The following is an 18,381-nucleotide window of genomic DNA, read 5'->3' on the forward strand; positions in this document are numbered from 1 at the left end:
TGAAGACCTAGACCTGGAAAACCCAGGTGACTCCCCACTTCCAGGTTTAGAAGCCACTAGCCAGAGCCAGAAGTTCTCAGTTCTCCTTTCGAGAAATGACAAGAGCATTGAAAAAGAGGAAGAGAGGAAAGAAGCCGAATAGAGGTGGGGGAAAGCAGCACTCCTTTCAACCATGCTGGGTGAAGGCCGACAAACCTACATGAAACGGTTGCCTTCCAAGATCTATTGGGTTAAACTCAAATGAAGCAGTCAGGTGGGTGAATTCATATACAATGATAATGCCCTGGGAACATGGACCAGGGGAGCCAGCTAGACCTACTTCCTTGGAGTTTACAGTTATACTGGGAATAGCTACCCCCAGGAGAGTTGGGGTTATTATACCAGAAATACACGTTGACCAGGGCCGACCCCAGTCCTGAGGTTGAGGAAGAGTAACTTGTCTGGCCAGTCAGGATGCCCCCTCCCCTGGACAAACATGAGGGCACGTAAGGTGACTTCCTGCTGCCATTGGTGAAGTCTATTTTGGCTTTAGGACATGTCCAATTTGGGGCACAAATCTAGGGCTGGTGGTTCTCCACAAACCATAACAGCGCTGAAAGGATGAAAGCGTGCCTATAATCCTAAGCACTCAGGAAACCGAGGCAAGAAAATCAGGCAGAACTTCCAGGTAGCCCGAAGTATGTAAAATAAAAATCTGCCAAAAAAAAAAAAAAAGCTGGGCAATGGTGCCTTTAATTCTAGGAGGCAGAGGCAGGTGGATCTTTGAGTTCCAGGCCAGCCTGGCCAGAGCTGTTACACAAAGGAACAACATGGCTCAGTGGTTAAGAGCACTGACTGCTCTTCCAGAGGACCCAGGTTCAATTCTCAGCACCTACATGGTGGTTCACAACTGTCTGTAATTCCTATTCTAGGTTCCAGGGGACCCAACACCCATAGCAAAATACAAATGCACATAAAATAAAAATAAATTAATTTTAAAAAAGCAACATAAAAGAGCTTATGGCATCAAACCTCCTGAGGTGCCCCCAGTTATCTACCAAACAGCCAACCATACAAAAAGTTTGTTAGGATTTTTTATTAACATATAATATATTTAATAAAAAATAATATCCACTCTGGCTCTCTCCTCCACTGCAAGGGGAAGAGAGATAGGGAAGGGCTGGTAAAGCTCACCCTTATCTGGACAAGCCCTACCTCCAAGAGTCCCCTCTATGCCTTGCTTTCCAGCAGGCTCTGCCCTCCAGACAGACGGTTTTCAAAGTTACAAGTGCTGTAGCCCTCCCTTGAGCCCCAGGCCCAACAGATGTACAGTACTCTGTACAGTACAGGAGCCACCTGCTCAAGCCCCTTCCCTTTCCTCATTTTTAGGATCCTTCATTCATATTAGAAAAAGGATCTGGGGGCAGAGAGTAGTCTCTACTGGCCAGGGGAAAGGGATGAAAAGGACAGTGATGGGGACAGGGCCATGAAGAAGGATGGCAGTAAGGTCCCCTCACTGTAGCCGGTCACTACGGAATGAATCTTCCACAGCAGGGTCAGGCAGCAGGGCACAGGGGTCACTCAGCATGGTCAGTCCTTCCAGGCCCAGTGGCTCCATGCGCAGCTCATCTTCCAGCCCCAGCCCCAGCTCCAACCCAGATGCTGACACCTCAAAGCCAGGTACTCCAGCCAAGGCTGCTGCAATCTCCTTAGAGAAACCTGGGGAGGAGTCTCCTGTGTGTAGAAGAGGTAGGTAGGTAAATCAGGATCCCATGCCACACACCTCCAAACCCCTCAGTCTCATACCACACCCGTGAAGCTCTCAATTCTTCCTTCCAATCTCCTCCACCACCCACGTCTCCTCACCTGGGAGTATGATATTGGGTCCTGAGCCATGGCGGGAGCAGTGGGTCAAGTTCTGGTGGTTGAGGACATGAGGATCCTGGGGACCACTCACTGATCCTTCACTCCCTAAAAATCCAGGCCCTTCGGGAAAGGCAGGGGAATCCAGCACCAGGCTGGTTGATGGGTTTTCCATGTTGAATTGCTCCAGCTAGGGACACACAAACAGACCTTAAGGAAGTGAGCTTCAAAACAGGGTGTCCTGCCTTACAAGCCCCAACCACCCCAGGAAGAAAAGCAAAAGACAGAGGGAGGTGACAGCAAGCAGAGCAACAGAAGCGAGCACGGGGCCCGAATTAAGTGTGGGCACCGTACCTGCTGGGCCAGAGCATGTGCATGCCAGGAAGAGAACGGGTCAAGGCAGGAGTCATCAAAGAGCAAGCTGAGCAGAAACAGAGGGGCAGGAGTAGGGGGTCAAACACAGGAAGACAGGAGCCCCAAGCTGGCAGTGCTATGTTACCTGGGGGGAAAAGGAGGTCCCACCCCATCTCCCGATTCAGTGCACTGGAGACCAATCATGTCCCTAACCCTCCCTCAGCCCCTCCCACTTCAGAGCTATTGAGTCTGTGTACTCACACTCCCCAAGCTGAAGTCATTTATTGGCCGGTGGTAAGGCTGTTGCCCATGCCCGCCGGGCCCAGGTGGGTACAGTGCCCCATAATGTGGCGGCCTGCCTGGGGGCTGTCCCCCTGAGGGCTGCACTAAGCAGGCCTGAGAGGGCAACTGCTGTAGAGATTTTGGGGTGGATGGATGGGTAGGTATAACCAGACTTGGGGGGCTATATGGGTATGGGGGCAATCGCTGATCAGTAGGCAGTTTACTGGTATCCAAGGGGACGCCCTGAAAAGAAAAAGAGGAAAATTTATTTAGTGTGATCCCACAAAGAACTTTCAGTCAGAGCTCCCCACCCTCTAGGCAAGGCCGCCTGTCCTCAACACAAACATGGCAGTGCTCCGAGCCAGGCACACTGGTGCAACGCCTGGAAAACCAGCACTCGGGAGTTTGAGAAAGGAAGACTGAGCCTGGGCCTACCAGACTGAAAGTGGGAGCTGTCTCCCCACTCTCCCCCCCAAAAACAACAGCACCCTATGCTCCCATGGCATTCTGGGAGTTGGTGGAAATTATACGAAATGCATATCAAAACCTAGGCACTAAATGAGGCTACCAATAGACAACTCGAATTCACTCCACAAGTGAGCGTTCATAAACTGCGGTACTTGACTATCAGGAGCTGAGTACTCTAACACCTCACAAGTGACTGTCAATGCCACAGGATGGATGAGCTGCTGTTCTGAATCCCTGCAGAGGCCAGAGAGAACCAGAGGAAGGAAGTAAAAGAGATGTGGAGGGCAAACTGCCCTCGTTGGCATGGATAGTCCTTCCTACCGGAGAGTGTAAAGATGGAACACAGAGCATACATCCAGGAAACAATAATGGAGCAGGACAGAGGAGGGCAGAGAGGAAAGGAATAGGATGAAAGAAAAGTTGGAGAACTATTTTATTTTTTTTAAGATGGAGAGGGAGGGAAGAACTCCCTTAGCATGGAGGCAAGCTTGAAAAGAAGAAAGAAAAGAAAATAAAGCTTGGCATGGAGGTCATGCCTGTAATCCAAGCTCTTAGAAGGCAGAGGAAGGAAGGATCAGATAGATGTTCCAGGCCAGCCTCAACTAATTAGTGAATTTAAGCCCAGATGAGCTACATGAGAGAGACATTGTCTCAGGCACCTCTTCATCACTTGCTGTGTAAACCTTGGGAAGTTATTGTCCCTGCAGGCACCTGGTTTTCATCTACACAATGTGAAAGGACTGGGTTCTGTGGTCGGAGATTCTTGGACTCTGAATTCTAGTAAAGAAGAAGAGGAAATGGTAGAGGGATGGGACAGGACAGAAGTGACTGGGGATATGGTGAACTAGCAAAGGGGAGGGAGATAAGAACAAAGAAAGGAGAAGGGCAAACAGGTAAGCTATACTGGTTCCTGTGCTATGCGTGATGCTAAATACTTTGTGTATGCTATTGTATCTGGTGCTCACAAAACCACCTTTGTTTTCTAAGTGAGACTGCTGAGGCTCAGAGAAGTTCAATAACTTCTGAATGGAGGTAAGTCAAGAGGCAGAACTAAGATGTGAAATCAAAGGCTTAATGCCAGAGTTCACACTCTTAAGCAAAGAGGGGACAAGATGGATAAAAGATGGGTTGGGACGGGGTAGAGGAATGGAAGGGGATGGAAGAGACAAGGGGCATGGCACAGGAGGAGAAGAAGGGAAACAAATGCAGGGAAAGGTAGCCACGCATACCTGAGTGATGGAAGACAAGGTGGGTGACATTGTTGGCGAAAACTGTTTGGGCAGCTGCTGTTGGGACCTTCTGGCGTCGGCTGGGCCCGCGGGCAAGCTCAGGGGGCTGAGGGGCACACGGCGGTGGCGGGGAGAGGCCCCAGGAGTAGAAGTTGGGTAAGGGGGGGCGCTCAGGACAGGAGATGAAGTGGACGAAGAGGAAGAGGAGGAGGAAAGGGCTGGGGCACTAAGTGACGGGTGGCCCAGGGAGGTGGTGGGCAGTGCCTGGTGGGCCAAGGAGGAGGCGGGCAGTGATGGGTGACTATGGGACCCCTGGAGCTGGGGTTGAGGACTACTTAGGGAAGCCTGGAGGTTGGGATTACTCAGGGAGGACTGCAGGGATGGGTGGCTAAGGGGTGAGTGAAGTCCTGCAGACACAGACAAAAAACCAGAGATGCCAACATTACTGATGGGAACTGGGCCCCTTTCCACCCAGAATGGGTAGCAGTGACCAGACTATAACAACACAAGGTCCTCCCTTTTCTGACTCTAACAGTGAGATTGGCTCTACCCATCTGGGGGTTATTTTCCATCTTTCTCCTATCCATTCTTGCTGTGTGAAAATTGCAATGAGGGGTTCTGGGATGTGGGGATTGATGGGCAGTCACAGGATCCCAAATCAAGCAAGCCTCCTTCCCCTTTACCCTTCTAGCCAGGCAGCACCTGACAGTCACACAATCAGAACAAGGTAGCCACTCACCTGGTACATCATAACTGGGGCCCAAGCCCAGACCTCCACTGATGCCCAAATGGGTCATAGTGTGGGTCAAATTGGAGGTGCTGTTGCCCCCACTCAGGCTGGGGTAGACTGTCTCCTCAGGGTCCAGGGGAGTGGGCAATGGAGGGGGGAAGTGCAGGTTGGTGAGGTCAGGCAGGGAACCTCCCGTGTTCATGGCAGGTGGGAGGACAGGCACACTGGCAGGCTGGTCAGGAGATGGAAAGATGCTAGGGAGGACAGAAGAGAAAGTGGTCAGAGAAGAGCAGGAGCCAGTCTTCCACATCTCTGTCCTTCCTCCCTCAGCGTCACTCCACGTCACTCCAGCTGTATAGTGCGACTTACTTGATTCCAGGGACTTCACAGGATCGAGGTCGAGAGGAGGATGAGGACAGCTGAGGAGAGAAGGAGGAGGATTAGAAATGAGGACAGACCTCAGCAGGAGCCCGGGAAGGCCTATCCCAGGACAGTGGAAGATACCCAGTGGCCCTTACCTACCTTCTTAGCATCCCAAGGTTTCAGCAAATGCTTGTCATCTACCAAGTTCTCCTCAATAGCAGGGACTTGAAAGAGAGAGACTGGTGATGGGAAGGCTGGAGGAGGAGCCAGTAAGGCAGGACAAGAAGCAGAGGCAGGCAAGAGGGAATCCTATTGCCTAACCCCATACAAAGTCCCTGGCGTCTGGCATTCATTACCCACAGTTGGTAAAGAGCACATACCTTTAGCATCCATTTCACCATCCAGAAAACCTGCATGGGATGCAGTGGAGTTGGTTACAGTGCCTATTTGTTTGCCTGCTTTAGTAAAAAGCTCCACAGCTACTCCCCAGGATCACCTACCTCCTCGGCGGCTGGGCAGGACACTGGGAGGTGTGGGGCCTGGATAAGTGTCTTGGGGGTTGGGGTTCATTACACTTGTGTGAAGAGCAGAGTCAGAGCTTGTCCTGTTGGAGGAGCAGAGATGAGTAGCCGTACCCAAACACTGCCTAGCAGTGGGATATTTAAGCTGGGCTAGAAAGGGGGATGAAGTACAGTAGGGCCCCAGAAAGTACAGGAAAGAGATGGGAACTGAAGAAGTCAGGGACCATCACCTGTTAAGTGCAGAAGGCAGTCGGAACAACTGCCCCTTCTCAGCTGGGAGGTTGCCCCAAGGCATCATCCTAGGACAGAAAAGTTATGAGAAGGAAGAAGGGGGCTGATGATGGGCATGAAAGGCATGGGGGTGGGCAAATGTGCAGCAGCAAGGGTGGATGTGAGAAGGCCTTGGTACCCAGTATCATGCCTCTTTCTTTCTGGTTTTTCTAATGCCTGTGATCCATAAATCCCCACCCCTCCTCAATCTAAGATCTGGAAACAGAAACTCCACCAAGATAAAATGAGTGGAAATGCTGAAGCCTTGCAAGTTTTCTGGATGCAAGTATTGCAGCTGAGACAGAGGAGGGAGGGGTTCAAAGAGCTACACCTGGCATCCACCACTATGAGAAAGGTGCCATTTTCACCGGCCACCCTGCCATCCTCCCCTCCCCCTCACCTACACACACCCCAGCTTGGCTATAGTTCCATTGGTTCTGCTAGCTGGACTGAGAGGCTTGGCCACTCGTGTCAACATGGCCAAGACTGGACTCTGACCACCTACCCAGCAGCCCCACCCTTCCAGCTTGGCCCTTAGGAGAGGAGGTACTGCTGAAACCTCAGCCTAGTAGCTAGCCCTAGCCCACCTCAGCACCCCCGAAACGTGTTAGAGACCAAATGGGTGGGAAATTCCACGTGCACTGGACTCACCTTCGCCAGCCAGACTCTGGGGGAGGAGATAAGTAGGCGGGGCTATAGGGAGAACTGTCAATGTAAATAGCTGTGGTTAAGAAAAAAGCAGAGACAAATGAGAGAATAAGGGAGCCATCACATCGCCATACAAGTAAGCCAGTGTTGGTGGCTCAGGCCTGCCATCAGCAGCTGGAAAGAGGAAGCATAGGGAATTTTCAGCTCTAGGTCAGTCAGAGATGTATAGTGAGATGCTGTTTCAAACACACACCCCTGCACACACAAGGAAGAGAAGAAGAGAAGTCAGAGGCTGTATCTCAATTAAGAAGGCTACCTAACTTTTTAGGCCTAGCATCACAAAAACAAGCAAACAAACAACAAAATGAAATGAAAATAGGCAAAGATTACAACTGCAATCCCAATATGTAAGAGGCAGTGCAAGGAGATCTCCAAAAGTTTGAACCTACTTGATTTATCTATCAAGTTCCAGAAAAGTCTAGATTACACAATGAAGACCCTTCCAAAAAAAAAAAAAAAAAAAAAAAAAGCAGGACTGTCACTGGCCTTTAATCTCAGCACTCAGGAAGCAGAGTCAGGCAGATATCCATCTGGTCTATACAGGTCAACCTGGTCTACACAGCAAACTCCAGGACAACACATGCCCCAGAAAAAAAAAAAAAATGAGACCAAGCTTAGTACAACTGGAACAAACTAAGCAAATGCCTGGATAGGGTCACAGAGACAAACACGGTAGAGGCTCACAGCAGAATGGGAGAAGAACCAAACCTCCTTCCCAGGAAACAGGGAGCCCTGACTTACAATTAAGTGAGCGGAAGTAAGGCCAGCACCAGAGAGGGCACAGCCACAGAACACCAACTGTCACAAGAGTGTGCTGACACACAGGTTGTGGTCACGTTTCAAGAAGACTGGGTAAAAGAAGTGAACAAGGATGAAACGAGGCATATGGAGTCGAAAGCCCCTTCCCACCATGAGTCTCTTGAGAGCCCCTTCCTATCATTCCTTCGCCCTTAAATCATTTGTGAAGGATATGTGGCGCGGGTATCGGCGAAGAGGGGACACCATTCTGCGGGGATCTCGTTGTACCCGTTCCACCAACCCATGGTGCCTAGTGCTCCGAGATGAATCCAAAGGTGAATGGAGGGGACTCTGCCAAAGAGAACAGGTGAATCAGCAGGGGAAGCAGCTTGAGAGCCTACACTCCTCCTTGGCTCGTGTCCACTCACCTGGAACTCAGCCAGGCCACAGCCAATCTGGTTAACATTGGGCAGAGAACCACCATAATGGGAGCTTCTTGTATAAGCCAGTCGCAGTTTTTGGGCCTGTAACTGAGACAAAAGAGACAAACGGGTATGTCAGGGAAGGTCCTGAGCACTGTTCCTTTTGGCCATCTTTGTCATTCCTGTCACCAGAATATATGACTGCTTTCAAGATATCTGCCAGTACAAAGACAGTGATGGAGAAGCATCAGCAAGATGTGGTAATCTTTCTAATCAGTGAGCTCCCACACCTGACAACCCTGCGAGGCAGGGCCGACACTGCTCAAGGCCAGTCTGTCTGTTGGTATCCCCACTGAGGCAGGTCACAGGGTGGTGGACTATCAGGCACCTCTGCCCTCATTTCAAGGCAATGTCACCAAGACTAGAAGATGAGGGGAAGACCAGAAGCCAATGCCGAAGATCCATGATTGTCAGTTTCTTTCCTTCACACTCTGAGGAGCATAAGCTTCGGGGATCTGCTGCTTCTCCAGGTTTAGCACAAGGTTGCACAGGGTCTGCGCACCCCAAACTATACAACCTGAGAAGTGATGACTCTTCTGCTGAAAGAGAGGTGCCCAAATCAAGTATTCTTCTACTGAATGTGAAGATGTCTGAATTGGCAGAGGAGGAAGAGGGCACAGGAGCCTAGTCCAGCTTGGGTAGGGCCATCTCCTGCCAGTTCATGGAGATGACTACTAAGGAAATAAGACAAAATAACCCTCAGTTTTAGGCTCTACATATCGCATGTCCCTCTGTGTGAGAGATGAGTAGCTACTTCCAAGACTCAGACTCTGCCTGCAGCCAAATAAATAGAGCTGGGAAGGGATGGGAATGAGGAGAGCTCAGAAACGCACACTGCAGCACAGCACTAGTCAGAACTGGCTTTCTGTCCAGATCAGCTCCATGATTCCAGTAGGTGATGCTGACCTCGGCTTAACGGATAGAACCTCCAAGTCCTCTGGTGGTCTATGGCCCATGGGTGTATCTGCCTCTAGCCTGCCCTCCCAGCTACCCAGGTAACAAACTAAGCGTGCCACTCCAAACTCAAGATCCTTGGATCTCCAGGTCTGGCCACGGATGCTCATTATAGTTTGCTGTTCATCAGATAAGTTGATCAGCAAAAGGAAAGGAGGTGGGAAGGCTCTGATAGCTGGTGTGTCTCCACTGTGAGACAGCAGTGAGCAGCTGTGAGCAGCCCCAGCTCTTCCTTCCTCACAGCTTCAGCTAGCACACAGCTCTGAAAGAAACATGGTCCAGAGGACAGAGCCTCACGCTCTCCCCTGGAAATAAGTCTCTCTCCCATCTTCTTGTCTCCGACCCCCACTATGATCAAAAGTTCTTAAAGGGAGCGAGCTGTCAAGGGCTCATAATCCTCATGGTGGTTAAGAGCAGGTTATACAAGCATGCACACACACACACACACACACACCAGATTTGCCTCCCCACTTATCTTTCTTGAACGTGCACAAACTAGAGCATGTGGTCAATAGAAAAGTAGAGGAAACAGACAGACAGACAGACAGACAGACACACACACAACAACTCAAAGCGTCAAGGGAGATACACACAAAAAATACAATCGGTCACAGTCATATATAGAACCAAAAGCCTTGTAATGTGGTATTTATGCTCCATCATCTCCCCTTAGAGCTCCCAGCTCTTCACCGCGACAGATCACTGTGTCCCTAAATTAGGGCTGTTTACCTGTAAACTCCTGCCAGTCCACCCCATCCCTCTCACATGCAGCCCTAGAAAGCAAGAAACCAAGGGGGGGGGGGCTGTTTCCAAAACAACTTGGCATAGACCTGAAAATTCTTTGTGGAACTTCCTAGGAATGAATATTTCCCCCACACAGAGGGCTCTAGAAAGCACTCCAGAAACTGACACACGGGTAGCACCATCTCCCTAGAAAGTTCAGCACATCACCGGCAAAAGAATAGGTGAGCCTTTACCCAATTTGGCGATTCAAAGCGCTACCTTTCCTCCCAGGCGGCCAGCACCAAACACCAAGAACCATTCTGTGAGCAATGGTCCTCACCTTGACTCAAGTCAGGAAACCACACGAAATATATGAAAAAGGAAGCAAAGGGACGGGACACAGGAGGGGACTTCCTGTCCCAATATACCCAGCACAGCTAGATCAAACCATTTGAGGGGCCCTTTCCCCTAGGAACCAAGACGCCGTGAAATGTCCCAACAGAGCAAAGGCACTAGTCTGGCTATCACAAGCTCAGAAAGGGCCAGATTAGGGACAAGCAGACTATGCTTCCAAACTATAATCCATAATTAAGGATGCTTCAGTGGAGTCCGTGAAAGGACTCGGCCGGAGATGCACAAGAACCGTTCCACCGGCGCTGGACTTCGGCAGTCCATCTTCCCTCTTCCGCCAGTCCTGTTTCACACGTAAATAACTCGAGCCCAATCTTTCCTACTCCCCGAACCTCTCCGCTGTTCCTGTCTTCCCGGCAAAATTCGTTTAGCTGACCCTCGGCCCTCACCCGGAGCCACCCAGACGGCGGCGCCCGCTACCCTAGCCGCGTTCCGCCTCCTGCCCAGCGGCTCCCGCCCCCGCCCCGCCTATCCGCCTGGCAACCGCTCCTCAGTGCTCTGGCTCCCCGGAACGGTCCCTTACCCGTGTGGAGCCGATGTCCATCATCACCTCCTCGAAGGCCGCCGTCTCCTCGGCCTGACGCTGCTTTTGCAGCGCAATCTTCTCACTAAACTTGCGTGGATTGGACGCTGACGCTGTGGCGGAGCCCGGCCCGTTCGCCCCCGACGTCGCCATCTTACACCCGCGTCCGTCCCCGCCACCTTTCCAGTTCCAGCCACGGCCTCCGCCGCGGGCCCAGCCCGGCTCCTCCAGCCGTAGCAGCCGCCGCCGCCGCCTCCGCGAGCCCGGCGGCTCGGCCCCAGCCTAGTCCTGACCCGTGATGCACTGCCTGCCGGGACTTGTAGTTTGTTTACGGGGCTCTTCCACGCCCGCAGTCACGCAACAAGGGAAGGAAGCGGACTCCACTTCCCAGCAGTCCTTCCGACACCCGGAGGCCAGCACGCGCGCCACCCCTCACCTACTCCCAGCGGCGCCGCAAGCCGGGAAAGGTAGTTCTACCACAGTCCTGAGCCTACGAACGGGAAGGGGCGAGGGATTCGCAAAGGAGGACGGAGAAAACAGAGAGGAAGGGAAGGGGTGGAGACAGAAAGGGAAGAAGGAAGAGACAAAAGAAAAAGTTGGACATCCTCAGGAAAGGCGACAAGTGTGGCGAATGAAAACAAGGACCTTAAAGCAAGTGTAAGCATCTGGGATTCAGGTCCTCTCAGATTGGTCACAACACACACACCACCATACCCCTCCCACCAAATGAATCAGATACCTTACGGTGGTATAGAAACATCTTTTATTTGGGTAACATGTCCCAAAACAGGTCAGTTAGTAAAATAGATTCTACAGAGTACAGCCCTATGCACAGCCCTCCCTCCCCCAAAAAATAATCCTGGGGGGGGGGTTCTGCCCCCCTCAGATATAAAAAGTTTTGGCAGGTCAATGTTTATTATATAGGGCACCATGTCCACTTTCTGTAGTGGTTGGTGTCAAAAGTACCTCGTTCCCTTCACTCCTGACCAGTTCAGCAAACATTTCTGCTCCACCCAAATTGTGGGGCCCAAATTCAGAGAAAGTAGGTCTCCTCCACTGAGGTGCTGGGTGTGCCACACCACTGTGCTTTCAGAAAAGGAGCAGGTGAGCCACGCATGGTGGCACACACCTTTAATCCTAGTGCTCAGGAAGCAGAGGCAGGTGGATCTCCGAGTTCAAGGTCAGCCTGGTCCTCACAGCTAGATCCAGGACAGCCAGGGTTATACAGAGAAACCCTGTTTCAAAGAAACTAAAAAAGAAGGGGGCAAGTGGGTGTTTGGCACTTTAAAAATACAGGCGTGAGCTGGGTGTGGTGGCACACCCCTTTAAGCCCAGCACTTGGTAGGCAGAGGCAGACGGATCTGAGTTAGAGGCCAGTCTGGTCTACAGAGCAAGTGCCAGGACAGTCACAGATAGAGAAATCATGTCTCAAAAAAAAAAAAAAGAGTGAGCAGGATACTCAAAGAGATAGATTACGAAGCGGGGCGGTGGTGGCGCACTCCTTTAATCCCAGCACTCGGGAGGCAGAGGCAGGCGAATCCCTGTGAGTTCGAGGCCAGCCTGGTCTACAAGAGCTAGTTCCAGGACAGGGACAGGCACCAAAAACTACAGAGAAACCCTGTCTCAAAAAAAAAAAAAAAAAAAAAAAAAAAAGAGATTACGAAAACTGGCAGAGACCATTTGGCACTAGTCCCTTGGTAGAAAAGAGATACAGAAGAGCAGGAGGAAGAAAGTGGGAGGAACCACTTCCACTGGCAGAGTACTGAAATGGGCTAGAACCAAAGCCATGGGAACTGCCTATCTGCAGTTCTCTTGTCAGCTTGTCCAGATGTAGTGTCTGACCTCTGATTGTAGCAGTGTGCTCATTCTTAATGTCACCTGATTGTATCTCTAGTGGCTTGGCTAGTTCTTGTCCGTCGGGCCTGCGGCTAGCCTCTTACCTACCTTTTCCCTCTCATTATTCATAATCCAAATGTCCCATCCCTACCTCTCAGAGAACTCTTTGGTCCTCACTACTTCCTTTCCACCTCCCACAAACTGGGAAGGACAGGGAGGACAGGGGCACCTGACAGTCAACGTCCCCTGCCCTTTCTATCTGAGCACCTTAGATCTGGATAAAGAGCAGACCAGTGAGCAGGGCAAAGCCTGCTAGGAGCAGGATGACCTTGAGAATCCGCTGCTCAGAAGTGGCCAGCTCTTGGGGTAGAATTTCCAGGAAGGTGATATAGAGGAAGGTGCCAGCTGCCATGCCCTCCAGCACAGATTGGGCCAACTGGTGCAGCGGCCCTGCTGACTCTGACAGAGCTGCACCGAGCCCAATGCCCAGAGGTGTCATACATGAGAAGAGGATCCCACAGCCAGCCACCACCTGTACCCGAAGGTGGCTCTGTAGCAGCCTCAGGGACAGGCTGACTGCCAGGATACCCTTGTGGAGCAGCAGAGCTAGGCACAGCTCCATTGCCCGAGCTCTGTCTCGCTGTAAGCCCACAGCCAAGCCCTCAAACACAGAGTGCAAGGCTAGAGAGAAGACCAGTACACAGGCACGCAGGGCTGAGGGCGCTGCTGGAGTTCCGCTGGCCTGGGGGAGCCCTGGTCCATCGTGCCAGTGTTGAGGCCCTCCATTCACTGCTCCCAGCAGAGCCCTCGTCTCTTCTGGATGTGGTGGACTGGACTGCTCCTTGTAAGCCAGTGTGATCTGCTCCATCACCAAGACCAGGAAGAAACCCATGGCCAGGATGAACTCTTGCAAGGGGAACTGAAGCTGTGAACAGAGGTGGCAATAGGAGTTCAGGAAACAGGACAAGCCCGGTAGAGGCCCAGAATACACATTTGAAGTCCCAAACGGACCCAGGGTCCCTATTGGTCACACAGTAGACACAGAACAACACATAATGGAACAGATATGGTATCACACATGCCATGTTAAATGCAGACCATTTATGCACTAATAACATTTTGGGATAAATAATTCTGTCATCACTGCCGTACACACCGAGTGAGCAGTTCCTCTGACTTCTCCCACCAGATCAATAGCAAGCACGATGTTACCACCACCACCACCAAGACTGTCTCCGCACATTACCCATTCAGTGTTTCCTAACGGGCAAAACTTCCCCTGGCTGAGGGTCATGGATGTAGGTGCACACAGGGCTACATGTAAACATACAAAGGATCACAACAAATCTACATGTCACAGGGACATTCACAGTCATGTGGAGACACAGGTCACTCAGTCACAGGGAAAAAAGGGAGGAGCTTGAGATGACTTTGCCGAACCCAGATGTCTCAGGTTTTCCTATAATGTGGGTTTTTTTTGGTTTTTTTTCTCTTTTTTTTTAAATATTTATTTATTTGCTTATTATGTATACAGTATTCTTTCTTCAGTCCAGAAGAAGGCACCAGGCCTCATTACAGATGGTTGTAAGCCACCATGTGGTTGCTGGGAATTGAACTCAGGACCTTTGGAAGAACAGGCAATGCTCTTAACCACTGAGCCATCTCTCCAGCCCCCCCCCCCTTTTTTTTTTTGGAATGTTTTGTTTGGGAGGTAGACGGTGTTGAGACGGGCCTCGCTCTGAAGCCCAGACTGGCCTCCAAATCCTCATGATCACCTTGCCTCAGCCTTGCACGTGCTGGAATACACTACTTCCAGCTTCACAGTGAGTTTCTATGCCTTGGACCGAACCACTTCCCTGAGAACACCAGGCCCTTGGAGATTGCTTCCTACCCTCCCAGGTCTGCAGTGAGCTATGCTGCTGCACACCCGTGTCCATGAAATCACTACAGGCGAACTCAGAGCTTGAGTAGTCTGGACTAGCTGGACTACACAGCTAGACCCCATCAAAAGAAAGGGCCCTCACTCATGCTCACGTAAGCAACCCTAATTAACTCATGGGGTCAAGGCTAAACACTTAGACACACACTGAGGAAAACAGAACGGGGCTAGTTGGTAGATGGGGAGGGAGATGATCATGGGGAGCGACACAAGAATGGGAGCTAATATAGTCAAGATATTATTATTATATGTTATGCATAACATATGCAAATAGACATAAAATATAGCCTGGAGGCAGTGGCAAGTGCAGAGGCAGGTGGATCTCTAAATTCAAGGCCAGCTCGGTCTACAGAGTGACTTCCAGGACAGCCACGACTACATAATAAAGAGATCATGTCCTGAAAAATAAAAAAATAAAAAAGAACAAGAATTCTGGGTGAGGTGGCACAAAACCTGTAATTTGGGAGGCAGAGACAGGAAGATCACTACAAGCTTGAGGCAAGTATCAAGTCTACATAACAAGTACCAGGCCGGCCAGTGCTACACACTGAGAACCTGTCTCAAAAAGAAGAGGAGAAAAGGAAAAGGGGGGGAAGAAAGGGAAGGAAGGCGGGACAAAGGGATAATGGCCGAAACATGATTTTTAGAGCATTGTTAACTTCCTGGTAACTGCAATCGCAAAGCCCAGAGTAGTTCACACACCTGACAAGGGTCCTCACTGTCCTGAGCACACAGGGTCACACCAGGTCCAGCATCCAGGGAAAAATGCACAGAAAATTATACCCTGTTCCTGAAATCCTTAACTCACAGGCTCACAGACTAAGGCCGTCCACAGTCATGAGTGAGCCATGAAGATACCTATATAACCATAGTCTGCTCCGGGTCACATGTTAAGGTCAGTGCTCACCGTCACATGCAGGGCCGCCAAGGCCTCGTCTATGGCAGCTAGGTAGTCGGGCAGCAGGTCCAGAAGACAAGTAGCCAAAAAGACACCTCCTGCGAAGCAGCTCACTAGACTTAGGGCTTTCTGGCCTGAGGCTGAGCAAAAGTGAAATACAAACGGGATTATAACCAAATCAAACTCTGCAAAGTCCCACGCCAACAGAAGCAGTGTCCACTCCTGCCTTCCCTTCCTCCTCAGTCACCTCTCCCAGCTCCAGAGCCGACAAGAGACTCACCCGAGGATTCATGGCTAGCGCCTGGCCTTCGAAGCACGCAGACAGGCACCAGGCTGCAGACGAGGGTCAGCAGCAGCAGCAGTACCAGGGCCCCCAGCTTCACCTCCAGCCCCACCGGCACTGAGGGCTCTGAAGATATTGCTTCTGGGCGCCACACCAGGAGCTCTGGCTCCCCCCAGGGCCCCATGGTGCTTGTGGTATCAGTGACTCTCAGACCTATGAAGAAACTAGCATGGGTGAGAACGGCCACACAGGAAAGAAGGGGTCAAGGGAAGGGGAAGGCTGGTCAGCAAAAACGTACTTCCCTCGGCCCAGTCACTTTCTGGCCTTTCCCAGCTGAGTGACTCATCTACTCCAACACCAGGGCATTGCATTTCCTCCTTCGAATTTATCTCTCCCAGTTCAGCAAGCCATCAAGGAGGAAACTGAGGCCCGAGAAGGCCAACACAGATATGTCATTACCCTTTTCACTTGGAGCCCGCAGAAAACTAGGGGCAAACTCCAAGTTAGAGCTGGAGCTGCGGTCCCCTAAGAAAGGTAGAGACCACTCGCTCACACAGTCCACTGTGCATGGAGCAGAGAGGCTGGAGCTGTGGGAAGAAGTACGGGGTGGTTTCACGGACGGGGCGAACTAGAGTGGTGGATGACTCACTGCCCACTCCCCAGAGCCATCTCCCGGAAATAACAGGTAGTCAAGGCAGAGAGCCAGAGAAGAGGGGCTTGGGACAGGCTAAGACGGCACTGAGGACGGTGTCTGGAAGTCTCGAAAGTGAGGTCAAAGGTGGCCAGCGTCACAGGACGCAGATGAAGAATGTTAAAACGGAGACCCCAGTTCCTAGCCTGGGAGGCCTTAGAAGCTGCCTTAGACCCCGAGCCCAGCGAAGCCGCACTCACCTCCCGAGGGTCTCACTCCATTGCAGACGCTCGGATCGGTTCCGGCCTGGCGTCGGGAATTCCCGCCCCCTCCCCACCCCTCTCCCCTCCCCACCCCCCCCGCCGCCTCCGCGCACCCGCACCAGACTGCCAATGACTGCACTGGTGGGAGGAGCTTAGCCTGGAGTGACGTGAGCTAAGAGCAATTAGAATCTGGGAATAGGAGAGGTCCGGGCAGGAGACGGACTGAGACCGTGCCAAAGCCGGGAGGGGACTAGCGGGAAGACCCGAGGGCGGTGGGTCTGGCGTGCATTTACGGAGGAGCTGGCCGCAGGAGTCCGCCAGTCACAAAGACTTTGATAAAAGTGGGAGCTTGAAAGTCTGCGGGCGAGGCCTGTCCTTACTCTCAAGCATTTCTCCCCACATCTCTTAGAATATCTGCCTGGCCTTGGCCCCGGAGTTTTCTATCTCAGGCTGCATTAGTGCGCAACTGGGCCAGAGGGGAATCATTACCTTTTTGGGACAAATTTCTTTGCCTGGCTTGCCTAGCCAGCCCACACAAAAAAGATGAGGCAGGACTGGAAAAGAATGAAGGCATGATTGAAAAGCGATCCTTTTTAAAAAATTAATTAAAATAAAACGATCCTTTCTAGACTGCCCGTGGCCCATTTGACTTCTAAGCAGCCTCCTTGCTTCTCAGAGTAGGTGCAGAAATGGTGGGACACAGTTTAGGAGTTGCTGAAACCCCACGAAGAAGCATACGTCAATTTCCTATTGATCGTGCCTTTGGATTTTCTCCTTGTTTTCCAGCTCACCCCCACCCCCAAGTCCTATTCTGTTTCTTCCTTTTGTTTCTTCTACTTATTTATTTATTGTCTTAGATCTCATTCACACTTGCAAATCATTATGTAGCCAAACTTCTCAAAGTTAGGACAATCAAGCCTCAGCCTCTCAAGTGCCACTATGCCTGCTCACCAATGGCCTTTTCTCTCCATATCTTCACTTTTTGCTCAACCTGGATTCTTCTGACCCCATAACCTAGTGTTCTATAAATCCCTTTCTGGGCCAGTGAGGAGATGCCTCAAGCATGTGTTTTTTAATTGAATTCTCTCCACCCCCAACCAAGATGGTGGAAGGAGAGGTTCAACTGCCACAAGTTTTCCTCTGACTTCCACATATGTGTCCAGTGGTACCGCGCAGATACACAGACAGACAATAAAAATAAGTGAAAATTTGCTGGGTAATCTTTGAATTTGTTATGCCCAGCTCACGGAATTCCCTCCCCCCAGAAAAAAAAAAAAAACAAAAAACTAGGAGACCGAATCCTGTGTGTAAAAACAAAGAGCCTTTACTCTCACACAAGTTTGCAAACTCGGTTTCTCTGTGTGTCCAATGTATTGGAGTGATCAGAGAGCCCCTAGCTCAGTTAGAGTTGAGTTTTTATAGTAGTAAAGGTGGGGGGTGAGGGATCTCTAAGGTTCAGGACATTTATCCTGATTGGCTGACATTTGTCTAGGGATGTCCTGGTGAATGTGTGCTGGCGGGTGATCCTATCTACAATGGTTGGAACGTGAAGAATTTCCTTCTGATGGTCTGCTCCTGGGTGATGCCTGGGAAATCTCAGTTTATGGTCTTTCTTGGAACCAGGTATTGCCTTAGGGTAAATTACTGAGACTCTGGCCTCAGTTGAGCAAGTCCTGACTGGGTCCTACAGAGTTCAAGGCCAGCTTGGGCTCAGCAGTTAAAGAGTGTGTAGTGCCTAGCACCAGCACACTCATTACTGCAACTTATAACCCCTTGTAACTATGGTTCCATGGGGACCAAAGGAATCTGGCCTCCTCCTGACTATGTACATACCCACATATGTGTGTACACATAATTTAAAATAAAATAAATCTTTAAAAAGTTGAATAGGAGACTAAAGAGATAGCAGCTCAATGTTTAAGAGCATTTGCTG

At 50.9% G+C, this 18,381-nt stretch overlaps 2 protein-coding genes across 6 annotated transcripts; both read right to left on the reverse strand.

Annotated features, from left to right (window-relative positions):
- Positions 1-1,060: 1,060 nt before the first annotated feature.
- Crtc2 (CREB regulated transcription coactivator 2) lies at positions 1,061-10,864 on the reverse strand. Of its 3 annotated transcripts, none has more exons than XM_087897317.1 (14): positions 10,599-10,864; positions 7,934-8,035; positions 7,738-7,856; positions 6,711-6,770; positions 6,020-6,088; positions 5,769-5,872; positions 5,649-5,678; positions 5,428-5,522; positions 5,275-5,324; positions 4,915-5,159; positions 4,176-4,582; positions 2,458-2,721; positions 1,846-2,032; positions 1,061-1,713 (listed from the first exon to the last, which is right to left on the reverse strand). In XM_087897317.1, exons 1-14 carry the CDS (start codon positions 10,749-10,751, stop codon positions 1,493-1,495), a joined length of 2,106 nt encoding a protein of 701 aa, XP_087753443.1. In that variant the 5' UTR covers positions 10,752-10,864; the 3' UTR covers positions 1,061-1,492. The 3 variants fall into 3 exon arrangements, with proteins under 3 accessions (XP_087753443.1, XP_087753444.1, XP_087753445.1); XM_087897318.1 differs by having other exon boundaries at positions 5,428-5,492; positions 10,599-10,863; XM_087897319.1 differs by lacking the exon at positions 10,599-10,864 and adding an exon at positions 10,005-10,441.
- Positions 10,865-11,342: 478 nt separating this feature from the next.
- Slc39a1 (solute carrier family 39 member 1) lies at positions 11,343-16,594 on the reverse strand. 3 transcript variants are annotated; one of them, XM_087897322.1, is made up of 5 exons: positions 16,446-16,594; positions 15,552-15,767; positions 15,281-15,411; positions 15,076-15,096; positions 11,343-13,359 (listed from the first exon to the last, which is right to left on the reverse strand). In XM_087897322.1, exons 2-5 carry the CDS (start codon positions 15,736-15,738, stop codon positions 12,703-12,705), a joined length of 996 nt encoding a protein of 331 aa, XP_087753448.1. In that variant the 5' UTR covers positions 15,739-15,767; positions 16,446-16,594; the 3' UTR covers positions 11,343-12,702. The 3 variants fall into 3 exon arrangements, with proteins under 3 accessions (XP_087753448.1, XP_087753446.1, XP_087753447.1); XM_087897320.1 differs by lacking the exon at positions 16,446-16,594 and adding an exon at positions 15,853-16,394; XM_087897321.1 differs by lacking the exons at positions 15,076-15,096; positions 16,446-16,594 and adding an exon at positions 15,853-16,392.
- Positions 16,595-18,381: the final 1,787 nt, after the last annotated feature.

The sequence above is a fragment of the Myodes glareolus genome, chromosome 17 (assembly GCF_982192425.1).
Source record: "Myodes glareolus chromosome 17, mMyoGla1.1, whole genome shotgun sequence".
NCBI lineage: Eukaryota > Metazoa > Chordata > Mammalia > Rodentia > Cricetidae > Myodes > Myodes glareolus.